The sequence below is a fragment of the Hylobates moloch genome, unplaced genomic scaffold (genome assembly GCF_009828535.3).
Source record: "Hylobates moloch isolate HMO894 unplaced genomic scaffold, HMol_V3 SCAFFOLD_10, whole genome shotgun sequence".
Classification (NCBI taxonomy): Eukaryota; Metazoa; Chordata; class Mammalia; order Primates; family Hylobatidae; genus Hylobates; species Hylobates moloch.
In genome coordinates, this window is record NW_026652285.1 from 20,964,978 (window position 1) to 20,989,470 (window position 24,493).

Here is a 24,493-nt window from a genome sequence, read left to right on the forward strand (position 1 = left end):
AGCCAAGGAATCATCAGTGGAGTTCATCAAATTAGGGCTAGCTCCTGGCAAAATTTGACATTTTTAAAAAAGGCCTTTGGTTAATGGGTTAATATCCTTAAAGTATAAAGATTTCTTACAAATATATAAGAACAAAGGGACAAATATCCCTAAAGAAAAATGAATAAAAAGTAGAACAAGGTAATTTATAAAAGAAGTAATATGAAAGGCCAGTACATACGGTTTTAAAAGTTTATCCTGGCTGGGCGTGGAAGCTCATGGTTGTAATCCCAGCACTTTGGGTCATTTGAGCTCAGGAGTTTCAGACCAGCTTAGGCAACCTGGTAAAACCCCAACTCCACAGAAATAAAAATAAAAATAAAAATTAGCCAGGTGCCGTGGTGCACACCTGTAATCTCAGCACTTTGGAAGGCCGAGGTGGGTGAATTGCTTGAGCCTCAGGAGTTCAAGACCAGCCTGGGCAACATGAAGAAACCTGCCTCTACAAAAACAACAACAACAACAACAAAAATATCTTAAAAATTAGCCAGGTGTGGTGGTGCATGCCTACAGTCCCAGCTACTTGGGAGGCTGAGGTGGGAAGATCACTTGAGCCTGGGAGGTTGAGGCTGCAGTGAGTCGTGATGACCACTGCACTGCAGCCTGGGGTGGGCAGGGGACAGAGTGATACCCTGCCTCAAAAAACAAACAAACAAACAAACAAACAAACAAAGCCCCACAAAGCTCATCCTTACCAATAATCAAATAAATATTATTTAAAACAGTATACCAATTTGTCAACTTGACAAAGGTTTAAGAAGGTTCTAAAAAATGTAATATATATAATATGCTAGATAAGATTAATTCACACTTGATATTCATTCCCACTATTTCTGGTGTGCTTTTTTGTACTGCAGAGGCTGTAAAGTAAAATACTACATCTTCCAGACTCCCATGTAGCTAAGATTCTGGATGTGAATTGGGCTCTGCAAGTTAAATGCACTTTGCTGAGATTTGTATGATGCTGCCCGACGCTGTGCAGAGGCTTTAGCCATGATTCTTTTGGGTTAGATCCTTTAAATAGTTGAGCCCTGTGGCAAATAATAGGCTTCGTAATAACTAATGTGTAGGATGCTTTAAATAAGATAGAAGCCCGGGCACGGTGGCTCACGCCTGTAATCCCAGCACTTTGGGAGGCTGAGGGAGGCAGATCATGAGATCAGGAGTTCGAGACCAGCCTGGCCAACATGGAGAAACCGCATCTCTAATAAAAATACAAAAAATTAGCTGGGTGTGGTGGCGCACACCTGTAATCCCAGCTACTGGGGAGGCCGAGGCAGGAGAATCTCTTGAACCCAGGAGGTGGAGGTTGCAGTGAGCCGAGATCATGCCACTGCACTCCAGCCTGAGTGACAGAGCAAGACTCCGCCTCAAAAGAAAAAAAACAAAAGAAAAGCAAATTTCCTGTATATTAGCTCAAGGAAATAAATTATTTTGCCCCAATTTTGGCTCTGGCTTCGTGGCCTTGAACAGGTCACCTGTCTCTCTGGGTTTCAGTTTCCTCATCTATGCAGTGAAAGATGTATTAGATTACTCCTGCTGTCTCCAACATCCTAGCCCCATACCAACCAAACACAGGGCTAGCTCATTTCTCTTTAGGAGCATCTGTCATTCAGGTGACCCTAACTTGGCTTGAAGATCAGTGGGGAACCCCAGACTCCTGTTGTGGCAGACCAAATTTCATTTCTTTGGTCAACTCATTTGATCACAGTAGAGACCACGTGTACTTGCAGTGTTAGTATTTATGTGTTTTTGCCATTTTAGTTCCGTGACTCTTCTACACAAGTGGGTGGGGTCATGTGGTTTTAGGACGCCTAGGCCAGGGCCCTTAAAACTCTCCTGCCAATGATTTCCCGCCCCCCACCCATCCTGAATGCTGGCATAATGCATTCACCATTAGAAATGGCTCTATTAGGTCAAGGAATTGTTTCTAGTTAAAGTGAAAATACATTATGAAAAGAAGTAATACATTAATATATTAACCTCGGCTAACTTCATTAGCACTTATTACACACGAGGTTAGCTAACTGGTTATCATTTTGGAGGGCAGAGAGCAGATCTGGAGGAGAAAGGGAGCCCAGGATTGACAAAGTTTGACTGGGAGAAAGGGTTCCCAAGAAAAGCAAGATTAGGTGAGGCGCTACAATGGGACACACTGGGAACCTTGGGAACAGCATGAATGTATGAATGTACTTCTTTATTTATTTATTTTTTTGAGCCCAGGCTAGAGTGCAGTGGTGTAATCTCGGCTCACCGCAACCTCCGCCTCCCAGGTTCAAGCAATTCTCTTGCCTCAGCCTTCGCAGTAGCTGGGATTACAGGTGCACTCCACACACCCAGAAAATTTTTGTATTTTTAGTAGAGACAGGGTTTTGCCATATTGGCCAGGCTGGTCTCGAACTCTTGACCTCAGGTGATCCACCTGCCTAAGCCTCCGAAAGTGCTGGGATTACAGGTTCGAGCCACCACGCCGAGTTGAATGTATTTCTTTCCTTCATTCAAACAAATAAACATTTATCAAGCCTCCATTACATGCTAGGCACTCTGTCAGGTGTTGTGGATACAGAGATGAGTAAAAATTAGTTGTGATTCCTAAGGAGATATGATCTAGTCGGGGAGAGGGATCAAATGTAAAGTAGGCAAGAAAGTACTACACGCACACACACAGATGTATATGTGTACACGTATACATCTTCAGTGCGTGCACAAGATAAGGAGTGGCCAATTCTTGGGAGGCATCAGAACAAATTTCATGGAGTCAGTATTTCTTTCCTTCCTCATATGAAGAAGGAGCTGTGAGGGGGAGGGAGGATGAACAAGCTGCAGCTACCTCATTATTTTTATGTAGGGCCAGCCTTGATAAGGGAAGTGAAAACTCTTCTTTGTGATTGGATAATGAGACAAATAAATTTATAGAGGAATTGGAGGCAGAGTTCCATTTGAATCCTGTCCTTTGATCTTTGGAGGGCAGGCTGTCTACCCAGCATCTGAGAGTCACCAGTAGCAACATGGGGTGCAGCTTTTGGTGGCTGAGAGCACGGGCTTTGCTGTCAGATTCTCTGGGTTTGAGCCCTGGCTCTTTGACCTTGGGCAAAGTATTTAACATCCATGGTTCCGGTTTTTTTGTTTGTAAAATGGGGAAGAAAATAACACCTGTTTCATGGAGTTGGGAGAATTAAATGTAATAATGCATAGAAAACACTGTAGTAATTATCATGGATTTCTCTGAGATGTGTTCTATAAAACAAAAATGACCTAATTCAATAGTAGAGCCAAGTAATTCTAGCTCTAGTTCAATATCTTTTACCTTACTGGCAAAACTGACAGCTAGTCCGTGGTGTTCCAGGGATCTTGCAAATTTTTTTTATAACGTGTCTGCCTTGTATTCCCATCCAGTTCTTTTGTAATTATGATCATGCCTCACATTCAGAAAATTCAGGACAGGAAAATCTGAGTGTGTTAAATGATACATCTAGGGTTTGTTTTTTGATTTTTTGTTTTTACTTTAAGTTTTAAGGTACATGTGCAGAACGTGCTGGTTTGTTACACAGGTATACATGTGCCATGGTGGTTTGCTGCACCTAGGTTTTAAGCCCCATGTGTATTAGGTATTTGTCCTAATGCTCTCCCTCCCATTGCCCCCCACCCCCCCAACAGGCCCTGGTTTATGATGTTCCCCTCCCTGTGTCCATGTGTTCTCATTGTTCAACTCCCACTTATGAGTGAGAACATGCGGTGTTTGGTTTTCTATTCCTGTATTAGTTTGCTGAGAATGATGGCTTCTAGCTTCATCCATGTCCCTGAAAAGGACATGAACTATTCTTTTTTAAGGCTATATAGTATTCCATGGTGTATATGTGCCACATTTTCTTTATCCAGTCTATCATTGATGGGCATTTGGATTGGTTCCAAGTCTTTGCTTTTGTAAATAGTGCTGCAATAAACATACATGTGCATGTGTCTTTATAGTAGAATGATTTATAATCCTTTGGGTATATACTCAGTAATGGGGTTGCTGGGTCAAATGGTATTTCTGGTTCTAGATCCTTGAGGAATCACCACACTGTCTTCCACAATGGTTGAACTAATTTACACTCCCACCAACAGTGTAAAAGCATTCCTATTTCTCCACAGCCTCGTCAGCCTCACCAGCATCTGTTGTTTCCTGACTTTTTAATAACCGCCATTCTGACTGGGTATGGGATGGTATCTCATTTTGGTTTTGATTTGCATTTCTCTAATGACCAGTGTACATCTAGGGTTTTATATTCATATTACAAAATAATTATTTGTTTTAAAGGAGAATTAATCTTTATGAAGTTAATTTCCTATGTACCTGCAAAGCTGAATGCAGAATATAAAAACTTATTTTTACATACATCTTAGAATCATAGAATTGTGAAACCTTAAAGTTGGAACAGGCCTTAGAAATCATCTAGGCCAGTGGTTTTCAAATTTTTGTTGTAGCTGCCCTGTTTCTGTAAAAGTGTTATATTTCTTAGATGCATGATGCAGATGAAAGCAGAGTTACTTTGATTAAACCAGGATGGGGAGGTGGAGTACTCACTCCTTTGCCCTCTTGCCCTATCCTGGAAGCAGCTTCTGAACACCTCTGAGTAAGCCAAAGGCTTCTAGGAACATAAATTTGAGTTCTGCTGATCCCACTTAACAATTTCGTTTTGTACATTCCTTTTGTAAAATGTGGTTCTACTGTTTTTCTATTAATTCATTGTCTAATTTTCTTTTTTAAATTATAGGTTCCTTGAGGGCAGGAACCTTTTTAATAAAAAAATCCTGGGCTGGATGTGATGGCTCACACCTGTAATCTCAACACTTTGGGAGGCCGAGGTGGGAGGATTGCTTGAGCCTAGGAGTTCAAGACTAGCCTGAACAACATAGGGAGAACCCGTCTCCACAAAATAAAAATAAAAATAAATTAGCCAGGTGTGGTGGTGCACTGTGTAGACTCAGCTACTCAGGAGGCTTAGGCAGGAGGATTGCATGAGCCTGGGAGGTCAAGGCTGCAGTGAACTGTGTTTGCACCACTGCACTCCAGCCTGGGTGACAGAGTGAGACTCTGTCTCAAGAAAAAAGAAAAAATTCTTAGTGTACTTTCTCTGCATGTGAGTATTTAAGGCCTTGTCAAAACCTTCCTGCTAGTGTCAGAAATGACCAGAGACTATATATAAACATCGTTTATCGAATCTTTGAAAAGTGATTTCATAGAACCTTAGAATTTTCAGCTTGAAGGGACCTTGGAGAACATGAACTTTAACATTCTCATTTTCTGGATGTGGAAACTGGGGCCCAGAAAAGTGGTTTGGTTGATGTCATGTAGTGAGTTAATGGTAGAGCTGGGACAAGAGTCCTGGATGCCTGGTTCTTGGTTTAGGGCTGTTTCAACTTATAACTTACACTGCTAGGATATTATAGATTTGTATTCCTGAGAACACACTTCAACTACCTACAAATCGTCTAACTTTTCACAATAGTTAGACCAGAGAACTATCTTTATAATCCATGGCCTATGTTTTATTATGTATTTGTTTTGTTTTGCTTTGTTTTGTTTTGTTTGTTTGTTTTGAGATTGGCTCTCACTGTCACCCAGGCTGGAGTGCAGTGAGTGGCATGATCACAGCTCACTGCAACCTTGAACTCCCAGGCTCAAGTGATCCCCCTACCTCAGCCTCCCAAGTAGCTGGGACTACAGGCATGTGCCACCATGCCTTGCTAGTGTTTTTTAGTTTTTGTAAAGACGAGGTCTCATTATGTTGCCCAGGTTGGTCTCGAACTCTGGAGCTCAAGCAGTCCTCTTGCCTCTCAAAGTGCTGGGATTACAGGCATGAGCCACTGTGCCTGGCTCTGTGTAATTTTTTTCAGTAATAAAAATTAAGAAGTACTGACATGAAGAGACGTCCATGATATAGTAAATAGAAATGCAATTATTAGATGTGTCCCTTTTTGTTTAAAGCTTTGGATATTTCCCTAAGGTTTATCTGGATGTATTTTTCTATGGTCACTCGACTCAAGTATCTAGTGAACACCCAAGGATTTAATGATATAATAACCACAACTGTTAATTTTTATAAGTTGGCTTTCATGCCCTTATAACTTATAACAACCATAAAGTTATAAATTTACTTTCTTATTCTTTTTAACTATTACAGTGTTGCACAGTATCTATGCATCATAATTTTATAATTTATTTACTCAATTCCTTATTGACAACATTTAGGTTATCTCTGAATTTCAAAAAGTTGCAGTGAAATTCCTCACACATACATCCTTTTGCATATCTGTGAGCATTTTTGTGGGATAGATTCCTAGAAGTGAAATTGCTGGATCAAATTTTGAGATACATTCATCCTCATATTTGTCTTTTGTTGCTGAAACGAAAATGAATAAACTCCAACATCTGTACATAACTTTGTAGTCTATTAAGGTTTTTACACACAGAAAGTTATTTGAAGCTTTAAACATCTGTGTGGGTTTATGGATGGAGAAAATGAGGCTTAGATAAGTTAGTTATTTGCTCATTCTTAGGGCTAGGGAGTGTACAGTCAGATTTGAAAACTAAGGCTTCTCACTCTAGGTATAGGGCTAAAAGTCCCCAGTGAAAACACAGAAGTAAACTTAGGAGGACAACAGGAATGTGAATACATTTTCTTTAGGCATGAGAGCCCACCAGTTTGGTCTGTTGGTAGCTATCAGCTGAAGCAAAAACATCATCTGGACCTTACCCTGATGCCTTGCTGAAGAGAGCACCAGCTTTTCTGTCAGAAGCCATCTCCATCTTCACAAGTGTTTTTTGTTTTTTTGAGACAGGGCTTCACTCCATTACCCAGGCTAGAGTGCAGTGATACAATCTCAGCTCACTGCTGCCTTTACTTCCTGGGCTCAATCAATCCTCCCACCTCAGCCTCCTGAGTAGCTGGGATGACAGGCACCCACCACCACGCCTGGCTAATTTTTGTGTTTTTTATAGAGATGGGGTTTCGCCATGTTGCCCAGGCTGATCACGAACTCCTGGGCTCAAGTAATCTGCTTGCTTCAGCTTTCCAAAGTGCTGGGATTACAAGTGTGAGCCACCGTGCCCAGCCCATAGGTCTTTATTTCCTGTGCAGTCTCCCAAACCAGATGTCCCCTGTCCCTCTGAGATGAGGACCTTTGGTGAAAAATGGATGTTTTTAGATAGAGGTAGAGCATGTCTAAGAGTCCAAACCTTTAAATTATCCTGAGAACAGTTTGGTTGTATCTCCAGAAATGAACACTGCCATAGTCTGCCATGGTGACAAGAGGTTCAAAGGGTGTTGAGAAAACTATTTGTGTCCTGGATGCAGAGGAGAGGAGAAGCCCTGAGCTACGTGAATTAGACCTACTGGACAGGCCTTTATGAGCAAAAAAGCTGTATGTGTGTGAGGGGAGAATGTGGCATGAGACAGTTTTTCTTCTGGAGACAAGGAACTCTGTTCTGGTGAGCTTCCTGCTGTGCTCTAAGGACCTTCAAGTTGCCAGAGGATTTTTGGCACGGACTGGGCCCCATGAATGTCCGGTGACAGTAAAGATATTCCTGGATAAACATTTCTTTTTTTTCTTTCCGCCAGAGCCCTGTCCATGCTAACTTGTTTTAAACTTTTCAAACCAATTGATGGTAAAGCATACATCAAGTCTTATTCAGTTTAATAGACATTTAGCGGGTGCCTACTATGTGTAAGGCCCTGTGGATGCAAAGCAGAAGAATACACAGAGATCTCTGCAGAAAGACTGCGGGGGCTTCTGTAGCACCTCCATTCTCAGCCACCCGATCCTACCCAACCACAGTATCTCTTGGGAGCAGATGCTGCTGATGTGGACAGAGCAGAGTTAGCAAAGGCATGACTTGTCACACACCACTGCCACAATCCGTGGCTGTAAGGGGGTCTCAGCGACCTTTTGGGCCTGGGCTGTTTGGTTCAGCTTCCTCTTCTGAGACCCCATCTCCTAGCTGCATATTATGCTACCAGGACGCAGAGAGATTTATTTGGTGACCTTTCTGCATGTGGAATCCAAGCAGGGGGAGGGAGAAAATCAGCTCCGAAGCGGTTAATTTTACTGGCTCCTAAATTGATAAGCGGTGGTACGTCAGTCTGAAATGAACTCGCCTTGTTCGACGGGGTTCTAAGACAGCGGAACTCAATCAACAGCGGGCCGCACAGTTCAAGGCTGCAATTCATCCCGCCGTGCCTCTGAAAAATGGGAGGTGACAGTTCATTTTGCCAGTGACAGTCTGTCGGTCTCGCTCGCTGCTTCTCCTGTCGATTGCCTGGCTGAGGTGAAGTGCAGCTCAGAGACACCCTCGTTTGGTATTCTACTCAGCTGAGCAGGATGGTCCCAGGACCCAAGGTGTGCAAATCTTACTGCCCCTACAGCTTGTCTTCTTCCCTTCTGGGAAGCTCTGAACTGCTCATGCATGATTATGGGTCCCAGGAGTCATCTTCCCACTTCCCGTCCTTCACCTTTCCCTCCAACCTTCACTTCCGGTGGACTGGGCTTCCTCCTATCCCTGGGACTTTGTGAAACAAAGCTAACCTGCTCAGGAGCCTTCCAGCCTACCAATAGAGGACTGCATAGGCAGCGACACATGGGCGTGGTGCAGAGAAGTTACTAGTGCAAGTAGGGGCATGAGGGAACACCAGACACAACCAGCTTGGCTCTGCCGTGGCAACCACAGCTTTAGTTTTAAAGGAAGCCCTTGAACAAGGGCAGAGAGAGGGGAAGAAGAGAGAGAGAGAGGTTACCTTATGAATGCATGCACCTAATCCCAGACTGCCACATTTGCCTAGCACTTTCTACTTCTCTGAAAATGATAACACATATTTGAATTAAAGTTCATGTGGCTTTGCTAACTTTCCTCATTTTGATAACAGTACTGGGTGTTTGTGGGTTTTTTTGAGACGGAGTCTCAGCCTATTGCCTAGGCTGGAGTGCAGTGGCATGACCTCGGCTCATTGCAACCTCCACCTCCTGGTTCAAGCGATTCTCCTGCCTCAGCCCCTGTTATTGGGATTACAGATGCACGCCACCACACCCGGCTAAATTTTGTATTTTTAGTAGAGATGGGGTTTCCCTGTCTCTCAGCTGGTCTCGAACCCCTGACCTCAAGTGATCCGCCCGCCTCAGCCTTCCAAAGTGCTGGGATTACAGGCATGAGTCACTGCGCCCGGCCTTGTACTAGGTGTTATTTTTAAGGGAATATCCTCATTCTTAGAAAATACTGCTGAAGTTTTTAGGGAAAAGGAGCGTGATGACTGTAATTTACTCTCAAATTCAGAAAAAAATGTAAATTAATTTAGTACTAATTACTTTTCTATAATTAATATTTTATTTATTATGAAAAATAAAGTAAATGTAATAATTGATGATTATTAAGTTTAATAATTAATAATCAAAGTTAATAATTGATGATTCCAAGTGAATGGTATACTTGAGTTCTAGATACTATGGTAACTTTTCTGTAAGTTTGAAATTATTTCAAAATAAAATTATTTTTAAAAAACCCAACAGGCCAGGCATGGTGGCTCACGCCTGTAATCCCACCACTTTGGGAGGCCAAGGCAAGCAGATCACTTGAGGTCAGGAGTTCGAGACCAGCCTGGCCAACATGGAGAAACCCTGTCTCTACTAAAAATACAAAAATTAGCCAGGTGTGGTGCCACACGCCTGTAATCTCAGCTACTCGGAAGTCTGAGGCAGGAGAATCACTTGAACCCAGGAGGGAGAGGTTACAGTGAGCCAAGATTGCACCATTGCACTCCAGCCTGGGTGACAGAGCAAGACTCTGTCTCAAACAAACAAACAAACAAACAGACTTACTTTGTAGCACTTACTCAATAATCCTTTATTGAGGACCTACTATACACCAAGCATAGTAGTTGCTGGGAATACATTAGGAAATAAGATAGGTAGGATCTGAACCCTCAGGAGGAGAAGACAGGCGGCAGGTAGACAAGTATTAGGTTGGTACAAAAGTAATTGCTGTTTTTGCCATTACTTTTAATAATTTTAATAATTACAGATGGGATGTGAGTTTTGAATAGCAGGTGCTAAATGCTACAGGAATGTAGGAGAGGGAAATATAACCCTGTCTGGGGAGCCAAGGTTGGTTACTAGACGAAATGAAGTTGAGACTTGAAGCATGAGTAGGAGTTAGCTGGGCGAAGGGGAAGGGGAAGAGTGTTGCAGACAGAAGGAACAGCACATGTGAGCAAACGGAAATGGGAGTGGGTATGACTCATTGAAAAACTGCAGGAAGTCTGTTACTGAAGATGACAGAGAGTAAAGGGTCCATGCAGGCAGCAAGGCTAGAAAGATAAGCAGGAGGTTATGGTGGTGGCTATGGTAGACACTTGTTAGCTATTGTGAGGAGTTAGGAAGTGTAATATTGGGAAGCTACTAAAATTTTAATTAGGAAAGAGGCATGGGCAGATTTTAAAAATCACTGGTTTTAGGGTGGAAAATGGGTTGGTGGGGCATATAACCAGAGGGTTGCAAGGTAGAAGATGATGGTGGCTTGGACCTGGATGGTGGCAACAGACTAGAGAGAAACAGATTGTTTGAAAGATATTTACCAGCTAGACTTGCAGAGGAAGAAAGAGGGAAGAAAGATGACCCCCCCCCCCGGGTTCCAGATTGGGCAACTGGATTATCCATGGTGCCATTTACTGACCTAGAGGAGTTGGAAGGAGAAGGTGACTTGGCCAAGAAGGGGGCAAGTGGTTGTGGAGTCTGAGTCCACCCTGCACATTTCACATCCAAAAATGTAACACCAAGTATAGCAGAGTCCCAGGCAGGATGGAACTAAGGCTTCAGTGAGTGGAGTGAGCATAATCATATCCCTGATTTTCAAGGGCTCAGAATTTGAAACTTTTCTATAACGATTCAGGCATACATAGGCAGGTCTGAAGAACAAGGGGTATGATGGATAGATTGCTTTTTCTGTGCAGCAAACCTACCCATTTCTTCCAGAAATAACAATCTGTGTTGCCTAAGAATTTCTTTTCTCCCCTATTCCACACAGTTTCTGTAGGAGCTGTTATGTAATTGACACCACCTCACACCCCACCACACCCCACGGCCACAACGTACTCAGTTGGGGCCTATCAACTACTGGAGTATTAATAACTTGGACCGACATGAGTAATACGTAAAAGGTTGCCTCCTCCTCCTCCTTAAAACACTAGAAGGAACTTCAGTGCATGTTCCTGGAGTCCATGGTAATCCCTGGGAGCTGGACAAACCCTTAGTGCTTGCCACACTGATGATGCTAAGCTTGAGGCCAGGGAAGCCTGCTACTTACCAGATATGAGTTAAATGCTGTAAAGGGGTCCTGGAAAAGGTTGGGAAATGTCCACCTTTCAAGATCATGGAGTTCTGGCATGTTAGACCTAGAAGGAACCTTATTTCCTCATTTATAGTTGGGAAACTGAGTCCTTTAATAAAAAGGAAAGACAATTAAATTACCTGTCCTAGATGGTTTAGTTACTCAGCAACCAGAAGACATAATGTCAGACCAGATGTTCTCTTGGGGTTCCTATAAACTCCATTATTCTTTGATCTTGTGATTCTGTGTTGGACACCAGCCAATGAAACCCCTGAGCAATCAGGTTTATACTCTCCTCAATGGCCTTAGAGAAACAGTATGGCCTGGGTGGGGACAGTTGTGTGGAAGCCCACAGTCCTGTCACTTAACTATTTTCTTCTTTAGAATCTTCTCTCTTTTGGCATCAGCTGACACAGGAAGTGGTAAAGCTATTATCTGTAGATTCAACCAAATCACCATTTCCTGATTCTAATGTTCATCAACCACTTTTGAATCCTCCCCCCACTTCCCCTCTATTTTAGTTTGAGGTTCAAAAGCACCCATGAGGTAAATTAATACTCAGTCGAGCAGAGTGGGGCCCTGATGCTCTTGTGGTTCTGCCATTAATTTGCTGTAATCCAGGGACATCCAGGCTAGTCCTCAGGTTTCTCTCTGTAGGTTAAAGGGTTTCTAAAGTTCCTTCCAGCTCTGAAATTCTGAGATTCCTTGTTGAATCTCATTCTGCAAGGGTAATCTTATGGACCAGCTCCCTCTGGAAAGAAAAATGTTTCATGCAACCCTATGAATCTCATCTTAGTCCAAATCTTAGTTAGTTTTTTTGTTTTTTGTTTTTGTTTTTGTTTTCAGAACACTATACCGGAAAAGTGAAAGAATCAGAGACGCAGGATAACTGGCAACTGAAGTCGGCCAGCATCTCATGTGAATTAGAAATGGAATCGGGGTGCTAGCATCCAAGTGACCAAAGAAACTCTTTGCTGAGGTTGCATGGAGTTTAAGGAAAGAGGCTATAGAGTCCTCCTTTGATGCAGCTACATTTCCCTCTGAGCCTCTGTCTGTTTCCTGTCAGTTTAGTGCAAAACTCTAGTCTACTACTCTGGGCTGGCTTAGAAAAAATGCATCCTGGTTTTGTTCCAATTCAGGATAGAGGTGGGGAAGTCCTGCTGAGCCTCTCCCACAGTAAGGCTTCCCCTCACCACTGGCAGCACTGACACCAGTGACTAGCATTCACTTCTTGGGGTATGAGTCCACTGAGGGTGGGAGGATCCTCACATTAACCATTATTGGGTACTATCTTAAATTGGGGACTTTGGAAGCCTTTGGCCTTCCCTTCCCCAGGCATTTTCTCCTTGGAGTGAAGATGTGGAAAGTTGGAGGTTAAATGACTTGCCCAATGTCACACTGTTGGTGGCACAGCAGGGATGAAAACCTTGGCCAATCTTCTGAGTCCTTGGTCTGACCCTTATGCCACAGCTGCTTTTTGTATAAGGGACAGTCTCACCTCCCAAGGACACTGGGCAAGGATGCCAGGTATTGATATGACTGTTGTCCCAGTCCCCAGTGACCTTCTACATCCTGCAGCCTGCTCAGACGGTAGAGGAAGCAGCTCTGGGGCAGAGGGAACAGCCATATGCAGAGCTGTCCTGGTGGAGATAACAGGTTGTCTGTCAACGTATGAAACCTATGTAGGGCCAGGACCACAGAGCTTCCACTGCAGGAGAAATTAAACCTGTCTCGCACACCAATCCCAGTGCTCTGATTACATTTACAGAGGTCACGGGCTGCATTCTGTCACCATGGAAACCTCTCAGGCTGCCAGGGTGTTGTCTGTGCATGTGGTTGATATTTAAAGGCAAAGTCGCAGGCCGCATTGCTGAACTATCAGCTGCCAGGGGCAATTGCTCTCCTCCACCAGCCTGCGTCCTGATGCTTCATCCCAGAGATAAGAGGAAGGGGAAGAGATGAAGAAAAGGGCCCACCTGTCTCTAACAGGCAGATCTTTTTAGCAGAGCCAGGTTTGTAGGGAGGAAGGCTATAGGGTGCAGCTGCTGAGATAGCAGATGAAGGGCAATAAAAAAGGGCCCCAACTTTGTCAGAATATAAGCATTTTCTCACAAGCACACAGGCCCTCAAGTTGAGCGCATCCCATTTTTTCTCTGATTCCTCCTCCAACTCATGAGCACATGTCATAGTGGCCATATGGAGCTGGGGAAGCCCCCTTTGCCTGAATGCCCTTGGTGGTTTCGATTTTGCACATCTGGTAGCTGCATGAATTGTGCTGATAACAATATAGCTTATGAAGGATCCCTACTTCTTCTAAAGGCCCCATAGCACTGTCCTGGAAAAAGCTACCATGGGAATGACTTATCAGGAGTCCCAGGTGTTGGAAGACGTAAATAACACCTGATTCAACAGAGTAAGAAAAGAACACAAGTGCTGACTCGGCTTGTGACCATCAATTTTTTCTTTCGTCTCAAGACAATCATTTCCACACCATTGAATGGAGTGTAGATAACACGGGCACCTTAATAGGCTGAGAGCAGAGGCTGTTTAGAGGAGATTTCAAGCACTGTGAGCATAAAATGAACATGAATATTCTGCAATATGCATCTTACAACTTGTCATTAAGAGGATGGCCTCAGTGATGTGATGCAACAGGCTTTGATTGGAATATTGAGCTCTGAAAAAGGAAATTCTGCATCAATAGTCTCATGATGCAGAATATCACATATTACTCAATAAGACGTGTCATTGTGTTGAAAGTGCAGATGCTAAAAAGCACAGCAGCAGATAGGAACAGCTTGATCCACAAGGCACTTTTCTTTAGGAATTTACAGCCATTCCCTGAAGCTACTCAATTGTCCTTGGAGGTAGAACATGGTATAGCCTGAAATTACAACTCAGGAAATGAAGTGGATCTGTTTGATTTAGTTTCTAATCCTCCAAACTATGAAGACTTCTTTATCATGTTTTCTATTTCTCCACTTATTTATCTTTTCATTCAACTTCTCATTCACTCTCTTTTCCCTTTTTCTTTCTCACTAGGCTCATCCCTAGGCCATCACCCCTCCCACACTCTCCCCAAGTCGTGTCCGTCTGCCACAACCCCAGCCCTTCTGTAGAGCTTAGCCCTGCTGGCAGCTCTCCAGACTAAAGAGACTACAGACTCTTAGGATATGATCTTCCTTCTGATTGGTTCTTTGCAGGGTCTTTATTTATAGTGGAAACTTTGTTTTTGCTGCAATGAGTAAAAAGAGGTGTTAATATCTCACGCCTTCCAGATCAGTGTTTCCCCCATGTGGTTTGGAGAACACTGGAAGTATTCTAGAATAGATAGGGCAGGGAGGAAATCTCTGGAGGTGGGTGGGGAGAATCTGACAACCTTGATTTGTTAGAGCCTGGTGCCAAGGAAGCCAAGGCCACTCTATTCATCTCTTTAAAGGCAGATTCTTTATGAAGAGTTTTCCTCTTCATAAAGAGGAAAACTCTCATCCTTGGCGACCAATGATACCTATATCTTGGCCACTCCTCAAATATATCTTTAATGAGTAAGAAAGATCAAATGAGAGATTATGGATAATTTGTATATGTATTTATTGAGCATCTGACAGGTGCTAGTTTTTGCAGGGAATGCAGGGACAGTAATCACTAAACTTTACAAAGCACCTACCATGCTGCAGGCAGATGTAAGCCCTACATATATTAGCTCTTTGGATCTTCACAACAACCTTGAGAATACAGTTACTATTGCCATTTTACAGTGGAGGAAATTGAGGCATATGGAAGATAAGTAACTTGTCCAAGGTCACAGCAAGCAGTGGCAGATTTGAGCACAGGGTTGTCTGACCTTAGGGCCACTACATTCTATACTCTACCAACTCTTTGATGGGGTCAGAACCATGCTTTGGGATATATACTCTGAAGTTTATGTGAGGGCTGGCATGGGATGGTGGGGAAATTGGATGCAGCAGGCCGGGTTAGAAGCCATTTCAACATATCACTTCCCAACAAAGATGTTGAGAACCAAACCCAAAGAGGTGACATTAAGGATGCAAGGAGGGTAAGGATTCAAAAGCCACTGTGAGGAGGTAAGACTAGTGGCCTTAGTGGCTGTTTAGAATGAGTGAGGAAGGGTCCAAGATGACTTCTATATTTTGAGCTTGAATTACCAGGAAAACAGCAATGCTTTTATAACATTACCTTTTTTTTTTTTTTTTTTTTTTTGAGACAGAGTCTTGCTGTCACCCAGGCTGGAGTGCAGTGACACGATCTCGGCTCACTGCAACTTCTGCCTCCTGGGTTCCAGTGATTCTTGTGACTCAGCCTCCTGAGTAGCTGGGACTAAAAGCGTGCACCACCATTTCTGGCTAATTTTTTTATTTTTGTGGAGATGGGATTTCGCCATGTTGGCCAGGCTGGTCTCAAACTCCTGGCCTCAGACAGTCCACCTGCCTTGGCCTCCCAAAGTGTTGGGATTACAAGCGTGAGTCACCGCACCCGGCCTAACTGTTACAATTTATGGAGCATATACTATATACATACATCATCCTACTTAACCTTCACAATAACCCTGTAAGGTAGGGATTATGATTTCCAATTTACCGATGAGGAACCCGAGGCTCATGGAGCTCTGCCCAGAGTCTTAGAACAGGTAGGTGGCAGAGCCAGAAACGAGATCCAGGTCTTTCTGATTTGTAAGCCCATGCCCTGTCCACTGAGCTTTGTTGCTATTGCAATAATTAAGGAGAGAGGAAATAACAATTTGGTGGAACTGCTCAGATATCCAGGTGGGAATGTGGGGCAGAGGTACAAATCAGCAAAGCAATCTGTACAAAGGGGAAAGTAGTAGTAGTGTGAGAATAAAACCACTAGAGACTCAGAGAACAAAGAGAGAAATGAAAGAAGAGGGATGGGAGAAAGGCAAGTAGAAACTCTGGCGAATACCTATGACTAGAAGGTGAAATGAAGAGAGCCAAAGAAGGAGGCAGGGAAGTCACAGTTAAGATGGACAGGAAGAGGATCAGATAGGGCAATGCCAAGCAAGCTGGGTGCTTACAGCAACAGCAGGTGGTCAAGACCATCCAATGATCCAAAAAGAAGGCTGGTGAAGACAAAGGAGAGTAGAGAAGGAGGTCAGTGATGCTCTTGGGAGAGATATTCCTTTGGTGGTGTGAAGACAGGCAGGCAAGGGTAAGAGAGAGAGGAGAAAGGACATGAGATTTGATGACGGAAGTTGATGGGGGCAGGGAAGGAGAGGAAAGGATGAGAGTTGGAGGAGGTAGAGGGGTGAAAGGAAGATCTTGGTTTTTAGGGACAGAGAAGACCAAGGATGTTAGCAGGCAGAAGGAAAGATTGAAGATGAAAAAGAATGTGAGACTGAAGATCTCAAAGGTGGTGTAAGAGAGTGTGATCACAAATTCTAGTGGAGGGATGAGAGGAGGCAAGACAAGAGTGAAACTGAAAAGCAATGCAACATGAACTGACAGTGCCATTTTGTGTATGAAAGTTAGTGTGGTTTACACAGGAAGAAAATGTTGTGGGAATGGGAGTCCAGGGATATTTAAGAATAGAGGCCGGGTACAGTGGTTGGCCGGACACGGTGGCTCACGCCTGTAATCCCAGCACTTTGGGAGGCCGAGGTGGACAGATCACCTGAGGTAAGGCGTTTGAGACCAGCCTGGCCAATGTGGTGAAACCCTGTCTCTACTAAAAATACAAAAATTAGCCTGGTATAGTGGCATGTGCCTATAATCCCAGCTACTAGAGAAGCTGAGGCAGGAGAATCGCGTGAACCCGGGAGGTGGGGTTGTAGTGAGCCAAGATCCTGCCATTGCACTCCAGCCTGGGCAACAAGAGCAAAACTTCATCTCAAAAAAAAAAAAAAAAAAAGGAAAAAGAACAGACATTTAGAAAGAAAAAAAATGACACAATTCTGAAGGCAAGGAAAGAACATACCTTGAGGACCAAGGATATCCACTAGGGCAAAGGTATTTTTACTCGCTTTCTTACATCAGAATAATCAGCTATTGCTGTTTTTATCTCTGACTCTAGTGTTTCTGTCTGTATTTGAGAATGCTGGTGGTTCTGGTTAGATTACATCCACTCATCTTAGTGTCAGTATCCTCCAAAGCACATGAGCACATGTGCAGTGCAGGCCAGAGCTTTCTACCAGCTTCTAAATAACTGCCCCTTCTCTCACCTTGAATCCCCCTGCTCCAACTCTGAATTCTAAGACCTGTAGTAAAGTGAGGAAGAAGAAAGGACAAAAAGTAAGGAAAGGGTTTGGAAACTTAAATTTTTTTACCTTTGAAATAACAGATGAAAAGAAACCAAAGAAACCCAGTTTGACTTCAGAAAATTGCTGTCCTTCTACCTTCAATCTCCTTAATCCCCCAGAAGAAAAGATTACTTCTTCCAGCTAGTTTCCAAAGTTATGTCTGCAAATATATAGTCTAGAAAATTAGTCTTAGCCTCATCTGCTCTCATGCAGATTAGCTACACAGACTGTTTCTGCATCTCACTCAGAGTGCACATCTCATCTGGCTACAGCTGATACATTCTGAGTCCCCTCATCTCCACTTCAGATCCCCAAGAGAACCAATCAAAAACAGAGAATGTCAGAGTCAGCAACCTCTTTGGTCTTCAGGTCCTCTGCTGGGCTCAGCAGTGCCCAAGGGGGATATCTAATGTGGTCTAAAGGATAGGTAAAGAAGATTTAAAAAAAAAGGATTGGGGACAATAGAGAAAAAATAATAAGAGGAGTGATAGATAAGATAAAGAAGAAAGAAAGAAATGTTACTACTTATTTATTTATTTGAGACAGGGTCTCAGCTTTGTTGCCTAGGCTGGAGTGCAGTGGCACGGCAACCTCGAATTCCTGGGCTCAAACAATCCTCCTGCCTAAGCCTCAAGAGTAGCTGGGACTACAGGCTCATGCCACCATGCCCAGCTAATTTTTGAAATTTTTGTATTTTTTGTAGAGACAGGAGTCTCACTATGTTGCCCAGGCTGGTCGCCAACTCGCTGCCTCAAGTGATCCCCCTGCCTCGACCTCCCAAAGCACTGGGAATGAAACATTACTATTTAGACGGAGGAGGGCCAACAGTGATGACTTCGCAGAGTGGCTCAGTGATCCCTAGGCTGTAACTATCTATTTTAGGTATTTTTCAGTTCTACAAGAGCTTTGTACCAGATTCTAATGCACAGCTCCTGGTAAGCTGGGGGACCCTGGACATAGTGCTGGGTCTGTTCCTTATCTTGAATTTGCTCCCTTTGAAGATTCTTTTGAGTTTTTATATAGTCCCTCATCCTGTTCCAAGCCTGTGCCTCATTGAGAACTTGCTTATGGAATTGTTTCCTGATATGATATAAGAAGATGCTTATTTTGTTGTATGTATTAGGGTAGAGAATCTAGGAGTGTGAGCTGGAAGGGGAGACCACTGGAAGTGTATTTGTGTGAGTGTGTGTATAACAGGACCCTCCTAAGTTGAAGAGTTAGTTAATTGGTAAGAACAAGGCTTCTGGCAAGCCGTGGAAACTTCATTTTTAGGCCACTGAAGTAACGTGCCCAAGTTAGCATCTTATGTCCATCTCCTCTGCCTCCAAGGTGGCATGATGCTTGGTTTCTGGAGCCTTGCAAAACATACAGTGAGCCTGGTTCTTGGCACCGACAGGATGCATCATCTCTCCTTCCACATCCCTTAATGAAGTGTGCAGCTCTTGTCCTCATTAGGCCCCAGCAATATCAATAAAAGAGTCAATAAACCCGGTTGATGGGGTTGGGACCGAGAGGCTGAGAGGTAGTGGCTGCACATCCATAGGGCAGACGTCAGCTCCGCCACATGTCATGACCCAGCATTCAGGGATCAATAACCAGCTCGGAATAAAGCCTCAGAGCCTGCCCTCTGCAGTTTCCTCTCCAGACCCATTTCAGCCAGGGTAGAGCGGTGCCAGCCAGCTCCTGCTTTGCTTGCAGTTGTTCCCGCTCCATGCCATTCTGGGTGCCAGATGCTTTTGTTTCTTCCTGATTGGGCCCTCTGGACATCCCATAGATGCCTATTTAGTGAGTGCCCACCTGGCATGAGAACATGTAGACAGCATTCCCAAGCAGCTCAGAGGCCAATACGGGCCCTATTTTCTGTGTCTTCTGTCTGCCGACAGTGCGTGAAGGGTCCCGGTGGACAAGGCGGTGTGTTTTCTGCATGTTGTGCTGCTGGACTCCATTCCTGGCTGTTCTACATCTCTTTAGATCCCCTTATCTTATCTAATTACAAGGAATTCCAGATTAATTTCATGGCCTCTGCTCCAAAGGACCTCTTATCTGTGAGAGCCTTGTATTTTAACCTTGTCATTCTTTTGTTGTTTGTCTTTAAGGGGCAGGCAGCTAAGAAGAGGATGCTAAGATCTTGCTGGAATTGGGTCTGGGGGGAGGGGAAGAAAAGGAAGGCAGACAGACCTGAGATTTGTGTATTCTGTTCCGTCCTCCTGCCTGTGTGCAGAGACAGCTGGCTGCTTTCTTCCATGACAGCCACATAGTAAACAGCCACACAGAACAGGACCCAGGCAGGGGCTCGGCTACTGCCAACCTCTCCAGATCGCTTTGATATTTCTGACAGAACAGTAAAGGACTCGTGACTATCATGTTTTGCCTTGCCTCTCTTCACCTCCTCTAAGACTCCTCCGTGTGGTTTCCATGGCTACCCCCAATCAGATTTGGCTTCCTGCGAAATTGGATTTCAAAGAAGGACAAGGCTTCAAAGGAATTTGTCCATTTAACAGAATGTCATTAGGAGTGAGGCTGACTGCTGAAACAGGGTCCTCAGATGATTAAAGAAGGGCTGTGTTCATGTGTGGAGGCAGATTTCTGTCTGCAATGAGGAACCTTGATGCAACATGACAATACCATATTGGAATCTGCCAGTCACTCACTACATACTACCTGATTCTGCACCTCCCTCTACCCCTGTCTCTCTAAAACCCAGAGATTCTTGTAAGGAAGGATGCATGTAGAATACATATACTGTGAGTTTTTACTGTTTTCCTTGGTGTAAGTAAGCTATGACAGGCAGTGAAGCCTGCAAAGAAGTGCAATTACCTGGGTTTACTGCTCTTTATCAAACAATTCATTAGCTGGTAGCCTATATTAGTATGTGACACCATATCCTTGAAGAAGAGGGAGAGGTTATCAAATTTTCTTCTATTGCCAAGAAGGAAAGCAAGGCAAAGTTTAGGTTGACATATGGGGAGACTTTGTTTCCCTTGCTGTATTTTTTTTTAATAACAGTTTAGATTTACCAAAAAAAAAATTGAGATGATAGCACAGACAGTTCCCATGTATCTTTCCTTGCTTTTTAGTATGCCTCATAAGTACTTCAAAATGATTCTAGAGCAGCTACAATTTTATAGGTGAAGTGGTGAAGTTGGTAAAAATGCCATGGGGGTACCTGGTACTTGATTCCAAGCCTGAAAGAGGTAGTCTGCCCATTGCTATACTTTCTTTTTTTCTTCTTTTCTTTTCTTTTTTCTTTTTTTTTTTTTTTGAGACAGAGTCTTGCCCTGTCACCCAGGCTAGAGTGCAATGGTCTGATCTCGGCTCAGTGCAACCTCCGCACCCCGGGTTCACATGATTCTCCTGCCTCAGCCTCCTGAGTAGCTGGGATTACAGGCGCGCAACACCATGCCCAGGTAATTTTTGTATTTTTAGTACAGACGGGGTTTCACTATATTGGTCAGGCTGGCCTCAAACTCCTGACCTCATGATCTGCCTGCCTCGGCCTCCCAAAGTGCTGGGATTACAGGCGTGAGCCACCGCGCCCAGCCACCCATTGCTATACTTTCTCAGGGCAGGAAGGAGGATGAGCAGGAGCCAGATACCCCAGAGAGACTCATGCCAGCCTCTGTCCCCTCACCCCAATTTACTGCAGCTTGTAGGTGGGTCATGTGACACTGAAACCAATGCACCACTCCTTTTCAGATGGCAGGATGCACTGTACTCCTTAAAGGATCACACCCTCATCTTTGACGCTGTATCTCTGGATGGGAAACAGTACAAGGAGGCAGGCACTTCTAACACTCATCCTTCTCGATGATTTCTTCTTACTGCTCTTGCCTCGTCTGCTAGGTTGAGTCCATCATTATTCCCCTTATGGCTGTTATAAAATCCATTTTACCCACTTCCCCTTTTGTCTTTTCTTACCACTCCTAATCTTTTCTACATATTCTGTAGGTTGAGTCTGAGAATAGAAACGCCATTTTTTACAAAGAAGGAAAACGACAGAGGTGGAGATGTGTGAGGCCACATACTACACTGGAGCTCTGGTTAAGTCACTCCCAATCTCAAAAATTGTCAATGGCTCCCCAGTGCCCACTCAATTAAGTTCAACATTCCTATTCTGACTTTCAAGTCCCTTCACAGTAGAGCTGCAGTTTATCTTGACAACCATAGTCTTTCTACAACGTCCAGTAAAAGAGGGCTACTAACTATTCCTCAAGCTGGTGAGGTCTCTTTCCATCTTTCTTTACTCTAGTCTTTCCACCTGGAAAGTCCTCCTGTCCTTTCAAAGTCGGTTGTGTTTTTCAGAGCCCATCTCAAACACCACATGCACCTTTAAACGCTCACATGCACACTGGCACTTCTTTTTTTTTTTTCTTTTTTAAGAGACAGGGTCTGGCTCTGTTGCCCAGGCTGGAGTACACTGCAGTGATCATACTTGGCTGTAACCCCAGACTCCTGGGCTCAAGTGATCCTCCTGCCTCAGCCTCCCAAAGTGCTGTGATTACAGGTGTGAGCCACAATGCCTGGCCTCTTCCCTCCTTTTCTTGTGTTCAACTCCCTTCTTTTATCAACCATAGCACTTTATACTTTTTTCATGGCAGTTGACCTATTGTACTTAAAAAACTTCTTTATTTTGAGAATTACAGATTCACAGAGAGTTTAAAAAATAGTAGAGGAACTCTGTCTACCTTTACCCAGTTTCCCCCAAGGGTAACATCTGGCACTATTACAGTACCATGTCACAACCAGGACACTGACACCAACTGTCCCTTGAATGAGACCCTGTGATTTTGTCCTTCACTTTCCTCCCTTCCGCAGCTCTTGGAGGGAAAGGGCTCTGTTCTCCTCTCTCTCAGCTTTCTCCCTGAGTTACCCCTTCCTTTCCTCAGGGCCTTTCCAGCCTGAGGGAGAATGGCACAGTTTGGTTTCCTGTGTCCCTTGCTGCCATGCTGCCGCGATTCTCCCAAATGTTGGTGCCCTTATATTGCTTATTGGGAATTAATCATTTCCTTTCAACATTATGGCTTCCCTAAGAGCGAAGTTTTGCCCTCTTTTCTGGGGATGGAGATGTGAACTGGACCGGCAATTGAGGGGCGCTATGCTTGACGGGGATTCATCTCTTCCTTGGATTCTGCCTCCCCGCACCCTACTTCAGTCACCCCGTGGTCTTTCAAATCTGCCACCGTGAGGTCAGCTGTTCGGTGCTTAGGATGGAGTCTCCAAAGCCGTGGGTCCTTTGAGCCTTGTGAAGTCTTTTGTTTTGGTGGGTGCTGGAGGGGCGCACCTTTGGCCTCCCATGGTGCAGTGCTTCCGGCACACCCAATCCTTCTACCCTGGGGCCCCGGCGTGAGCGCCAAGTGCACCCACGCCCCGCGCCGCGTCCCGGTTCCCGCCCGCCGCCCGCCGCCCGCGCCTCTTCCTGACGCGCCTGGGGACCCACGGCCCCGCCCCGCGGCCGGGCTGGGCGAGCGGCGACCGCGGCTGAGGTACAGGTGCCTCGCGGTGTAGCCGGGTCGCCTTCCAGCCCGTCCGCCTCCCGACCAGGGCCCGCGCCCCGTCCCGCCTCTCTCCCGCCCAGCCAAATGCAGGCCGCCGCCCTCCCTGAGGAGATCCGTTGGCTCCTGGAAGGTAACGCCCTGGCGCAGGCCCCCTCCAGTGCTGAGCCGAAGGCAGAAACGGGACACCAGGCCTCCCACGGCCGCGCTTTCTTTTCAGCTTCGTCACTCACCTCCTTCTAGAACCTTAAGGCTTTTAGAGCCCTCGACTCCCTAGAGCCAGCTTTCCATCCTCTCACCTCAGGGCCCCTTTCACTCCCTGGAGTCCCACATCTTTTTCCTTGAGGCACCTCCACGCCTCCACTTCTCCTCCCCGGCTTCTAAAGTCCTCAGGCCAGGTTCTTGGTCCCCCATGCCACCTTGCCTGGTCTTCGACCTGTCCCTTTCTCCAAAGGACTGCGCAAATCTGTAGGGTTTCCCGTCCCCCTCCTTCCCCAGCCACGACTTCCTCACCTCTCACAGAAGACCCCAAACCTTTCTGCTTAGAGGTCTCCGAGGCTCTCCAGGGGGCTGCGAGGGGCTCATGGGATCCCCATGGGCCAAGGCCAGGTGGTTGACGTGAGTTTTTGTCAGTGCGAAAACCCCAGCCCTCCCTTTATCACCCTGCAGACGTCTAGGGGTCTCACCCACCCCAAGGCAGGCTCATTCTCAGTATGGGATTTCCTCCTTTTCTAGAAGTGCCCCCATTGTGGTGTGTTCACCTTCCAACTACAGTGTCTAAGTGGTGGTTTAAAGAGTTCCGGCCATCCCCATCAACACTCAACGCACACTGCCGACACTCCAAAGAGACGTCGTAAAGAGACGTTGCTAACGGGCAGTTTCATTTGCTGGGTTTCATGGTGAAAGTCACTTTTACTTGCTTTCCTATAAGTAACCTTCCAGGGAGGACAGAGGCCTGGAACCTGCAGTTGCATAAGGGTCCCAGGAGGAAACTATTCAGAATTAAGCCTTTTGGCATCTAAGTTGACATATTTGACACATATTTAACAGATGGCCTGCTTTGGGCAGGTCATATTTTTGGCAAGCAGTATTTTTTTTTCAGTTTCTCTCAATTTAATTGGTTTTATATCTCCATTACCTTGTTATCTGGGTATAAATGCTTCCTAATCAAATATTTGGCAAGTCCTTTTGGTCTCTGTTTGTAGCACTATTTCCATTCTGGATTGCTTCTATGTAAAAGCTGTCAACTAGATATTTCTTTTGAGGTGAGGTTTCCAAAATCCATTTTACTTATGATCAGAATAAATCTAAATTTTGGGGGTAGAAAAC

At 44.7% G+C, this 24,493-nt stretch overlaps 1 protein-coding gene across 4 annotated transcripts in view; it reads left to right on the forward strand.

Annotated features, from left to right (window-relative positions):
• The first annotated feature begins 23,098 nt into the window (after nucleotides 1-23,098).
• SKAP1 (src kinase associated phosphoprotein 1) overlaps nucleotides 23,099-24,493 on the forward strand; it is a 311,067-nt gene continuing 309,672 nt past the window's right edge. For all 4 annotated transcript variants that reach the window (XM_058446039.1, XM_058446040.1, XM_032163348.2 and 1 more), the window contains exon 1: nucleotides 23,099-23,297. In XM_058446039.1, the coding sequence (XP_058302022.1) occupies nucleotides 23,252-23,297 (46 nt within the window). In that variant the 5' untranslated portion in view covers nucleotides 23,099-23,251. The remainder of the gene's footprint in view (nucleotides 23,298-24,493) is intronic.